The sequence below is a fragment of the Charadrius vociferus genome, unplaced genomic scaffold (assembly GCF_000708025.1).
Source record: "Charadrius vociferus isolate BGI_N301 unplaced genomic scaffold, ASM70802v2 scaffold549, whole genome shotgun sequence".
NCBI lineage: Eukaryota > Metazoa > Chordata > Aves > Charadriiformes > Charadriidae > Charadrius > Charadrius vociferus.
Window position 1 is genome coordinate 1,232,848 of NW_009650103.1, and position 4,269 is coordinate 1,237,116.

General features: G+C 58.1%; 1 protein-coding gene across 1 annotated transcript in view; it reads right to left on the reverse strand.

The window, feature by feature from the left end:
* SARDH (sarcosine dehydrogenase) overlaps positions 1 to 4,269 on the reverse strand; it is a 25,930-nt gene that overhangs the window by 20,509 nt on the left and 1,152 nt on the right. The window contains exons 2-7 of the mRNA XM_009892322.1: positions 4,027 to 4,130; positions 3,270 to 3,449; positions 2,559 to 2,682; positions 2,263 to 2,363; positions 706 to 810; positions 109 to 238 (exon numbers count right to left, since the gene is read on the reverse strand). Coding sequence (XP_009890624.1) covers positions 109 to 238; positions 706 to 810; positions 2,263 to 2,363; positions 2,559 to 2,682; positions 3,270 to 3,449; positions 4,027 to 4,130 — 744 coding nt within the window. The remainder of the gene's footprint in view (positions 1 to 108; positions 239 to 705; positions 811 to 2,262; positions 2,364 to 2,558; positions 2,683 to 3,269; positions 3,450 to 4,026; positions 4,131 to 4,269) is intronic.

Genomic DNA, 4,269 nt, shown 5'->3' on the forward strand with positions numbered 1-4,269 from the left:
GGCATTCAGAGAGGTTTTTCTTCTCCCCAGGTTATAAAGTCTCCCCTTGCCTCCAGCAAGGTCCCTGGAGGAACCGCAGCCCCCACGGTGCCACCGCAGCCGCGTTACCTGGCCCGCAGACGGTGGATTTAATGCCCGTTTTCTCCAGCACCGGCACTCTGTTCACGGCACCTTCGATGTGTTGCGTGAAAACATCCCAGTCCAGATCAAAGAGGCCAAAAGCAAATTTTTCAGATACCTGAAGGTAGGAAACAGGAATCGGGACTCAAAACAGAGTACAGCTGAGGGTGTAAGAACTTCTACAGCTTCAGAGGCTGTAGAAAATCGAGGGTGCTTTGCAGACTCTGCCTTTTTTGGGTTTTCATGAACAGCGCAGCCAAACCAAATGTCTGGGGCAGAGCCCGGATTAAGACACCTGCACCAGGCTAAGGGGATGATGCAGCAGGGCAGGGACCACATGGTGGCAGCCTCTAAATCCCTCCAGCCCAGCCTCTTCATCTCATCCCTGCTGCCTCTGCATCTCGTAGCTATGCCACAGACAGACCCAGAGGGAAGATGCTGTCCTGTGCTTTCCCCACCGGCTGCACAGCGGTTGGTACCCGCAGGAGCCGGGGGCTGAGGCTCTCACGCCTGTGCCCACCCCTCCGAGATGGGTTCCCTGGAAACCTGTCTCGTTCCCCAGGAAAACCTCCCAGCACGGCTCACCTCCTCCCAGAAGATGGGGTTTGACTCATATCCACCCACGGAAAGGGCATCGCCTTGGAGACGGAGATACACCGAGGCGTCGTGATCGCGAACGTTTGGCATGTTCTGCAAAACGGGGAGGGGGAGCGGAGGGGTGAGAAGGGGCCAAGAGCCGCGGGGAGGCCCCAACATCTCCCCGGCAAGGCTGAGCGGGATGAGCTGGGGCTCTGGGGCACAGGGTTGGCACCCGCAGCAGTGACCCACCGAGGAGGGGAGCAGCGGTGGCTCCGTGGGTGTTCCCACAGCCCCAAAATTTGGGTGTCCACCTTGCTCCAAGGAGAAGGCAGCCAAGTCAGCTCCAGCAAACCTTGGCAAACCATGGGCAAAGCGGCTTATGCCGGCGGCAACGCTGCGGGCAGCGCACCCGTTCACCATGCCCGAGCCCAGGCACCCAAGCTGGAAGCCGAGTCTGGCAGAAATCCTGCCTAATTAGCAGCTGACGAACTCCAGTGCTGTGGGCAGGAGCCGTGCTGCGGGTGCGTTTGCACAGGCACTGGGGCAACAGCATCTCGGCTCTCCGGCTGCTCCTCCGCGGCACAGGCGGCACCGGGGATGCTCCGGGCAGCGGGAGCAGCCGCTGCGGTTGGTCCCAGCTTGGAAAGCATCACTTCTCTGCCACCCACCTCCGCAGGAGGATGCGACAGCGCGACAGGCGGGCAGCAGCGCGCAGAGAATGAGGGATTTGTTCTCGTGAATAACGGACAGAGAAACGCTGAGATCGCACGGAAGTCTTGGTGGAGGGCCTACTGCAACCCATGTTGACAAGCGGAATTTAGGGGATTGAAGAGGAGGCACTGGGGTCTGCACGCTGCAGCTTCATCTCTGAAAAGTCTCTTTCTCACTGTGTTTGTAGGGTATAGCGGAGTTACCACGATATAAATGTAATCATGACACCAGCACTTTTTAAAATGAGACACCTCAGGCCGAAAAGTCAGACGCAGACTGTCAGTGGGATGGAAACTAAATAACCTGTCACCCTCAAAGCTCTGGTGCCTGAGTGAAGGAAGTCTCCTTCAACTCCTGAACAATTCTCTGCAGCCGGACACAGGAACAGATTTCTTGGGAGAGTTTAGAAATGCTTGGAGAGCTACACCTCTGCCTGCCAGCCACTGGGGCTTGTTCACAGTGGGTTTGGCATCTTTCTGAACGCTGCTATCAGACACCAAACACATCAGAGACCCTATAATGATTCTGCTGAGATGAAAAAAAAAAAAAAAAAGAAGAAGAAAATTATCTTTTTAGCCATAACACTGTTAAATATTAAATACGACTCTATTAAAGGTAGTCTGATAGTCGTGCAAGAGGAGACGCTGCTGGGTGTGCACCTCCCCGGGCACAGAGCTTGACCCAGCAGCGCATGCTCCCGTTGAAGGCAGGAATATGATGGGGGGTCCCCCCAGGTCCGGGGGTGCCGGGGGATGGTGTCTGTCCCATCTCACCCTGCCACGTGCAGGGGGGACAGGAGCCAGCGCTGCCCTCAAGAGCAGAGGAGCCGATCTGCAGCTGCACGGGACTGACCTGGATGCCCTCGATGCGCTCGGTCACCACGTAGGCGTGATGCATCCCCACCAGCGGCACGTGCACGCCGGCCAGCCGGCCCAGGGCTCGCGCCCACACGCCTGCGGAGAGAGCAGCCCCGTGTTGAGCACCTCTCCGTCCTCCGGAGACGTGTGGTGGCCTGGGGGTGACAGCCAGATGAGGGGGGAACAAGGACTGATGCAGACCCTCTGGCTCCCGGGATGCGAAGCCACCCCCTGCCCTGCGGCCGCAGCCCCAGTCCCCCCACTTTCCCCACGTTGCTTTGCACCCCGGACCTGCGCAGTTCACCACACAGGGAGTCTGGATGGTCCCATGGGCTGTCTCCACCGCATACACCCTCTTCACCCCGAAATCATCAGCTCTGACCTGGATGCCGGTGACGGGGCAGTTCTCGATGATCTGGTGGCAGAGGAAGGGCAGCAGTCAGGGCAGGGGCACAAGGGCAGTGGGACAACCCGACTCACCCGATATCTACCTCCCCAATCTGGGAAAGGTGAATCCAAGCAGCAGTCTGGCACTGGCCATCTCCCTTTCCCAACAGCTATTACTGTTACCGCTGGTAATAACACACCTGCCTTAACCACAGGCTTAAACCGCTGCTCCGTGCGCCCGCAGCTGCAGAAGATGTTTGCTATTTACATGCACACGAGCAACGCAACACACCCAGGATGGGGCTGGTAGTCCCTGCCTTGAGGAATGGATTGTTACCAGACCCTAAAACCTCTGCTGTCCCGAGGAACCTGCCTTGGGCGCTGCCTCGTTGTCCTCCTAAAGGTCTTTTTTTCAGCCCATATTTTCCCTGGATCTCATGGTTCCTGCCAGCTTTGTCGCTGTGACCCACCAAAGCCAAACAGGACAACACCTTTCTTGGGCAAAGACCTGATGCTGCAGGAGCAGCTCTGCTCCAGCGAGAAAAGAGATGGGGAAGGCAGAGGATGAAATCTCCTCCTGGGGTCAAGAGGCATTAATGACTAATTAGGAATTACCGTAGCGCCTCTGGCAGTTGCTGCTCTGGCAAGAGTCGAGCAGGTACCAGCTGGGTCCATGGTTCCATCCTTGGGGACATACAGGGTGCCATACAGGTCATCGATGTTCATCAGTGGGTACAGGTCCTTGGTCTGTGACGGGGTCAGGACGTAGGACTCCACACCATACACCTTCCCCAGCTGCCAACCGGACAAGAAAACCAGGAGCTCAAGCAGGTAACAAACACATTGCTCAGCACTTGCCGCTGGAGGAGGAGGAGACCCCCAGGACACGTTTAACTCCCAGAAGAGGCAACTGCTGCCCCAAGGCAAGCGCAAAATCCAGCACGGGGTGGATGATCTGCACAGATTTCAAGGAATACCATAGAATCATAGAATGGTTTGGGTTGGAAGGGACGTTAAAGACCATCTTGTTCCACCCCCCCTGCCCTGGGCAGGGACACCTCCCCCCAGCCCAGGTTGCTCCAAGTCCCGTCCAACCTGGCCTTGAACACCTTCAGGGATGGGGCAGCCACAGTCTCACATTCCCCTGCGAGCTGCCTGTGCAGCTGAAAAAATGATGCTACCGCTACCCGAAAGGGCAAAAAGCCATGGCTGGCTTTTATTTTGCCTATTTTGCCAGCATTTTGCCTGATTTCAGCAGAAGCAAGGAGGCTGCCCTGGAGGCATCACCCAGACCACTCGCAGCTCTCCGGCTGGGAAGGCAGGGAGGCACCGGCGGGCACCGCAGCCCCAGGACCCCCAACCCTGCTCCCACGGACAGCAGATAAATGCCGCCTCCTGTGGCCCAGCTGCAGGGGGACACACACCGAGGGGCTTGTTCCACCTCCACATCGCTGGGACGCAGCTGCCACAGCAGACCTGGCAGGGGGACAGACACACAGTCCACGGGTGGGACAGGGGGCTCCGCCATCCCTCCATCACCCCAAGCGGGATGCAGACGGGACCCCTGAGGTCCATCCCTCCATCACCCCAAGCAGGATGCGGAGAGGGGGCCGAG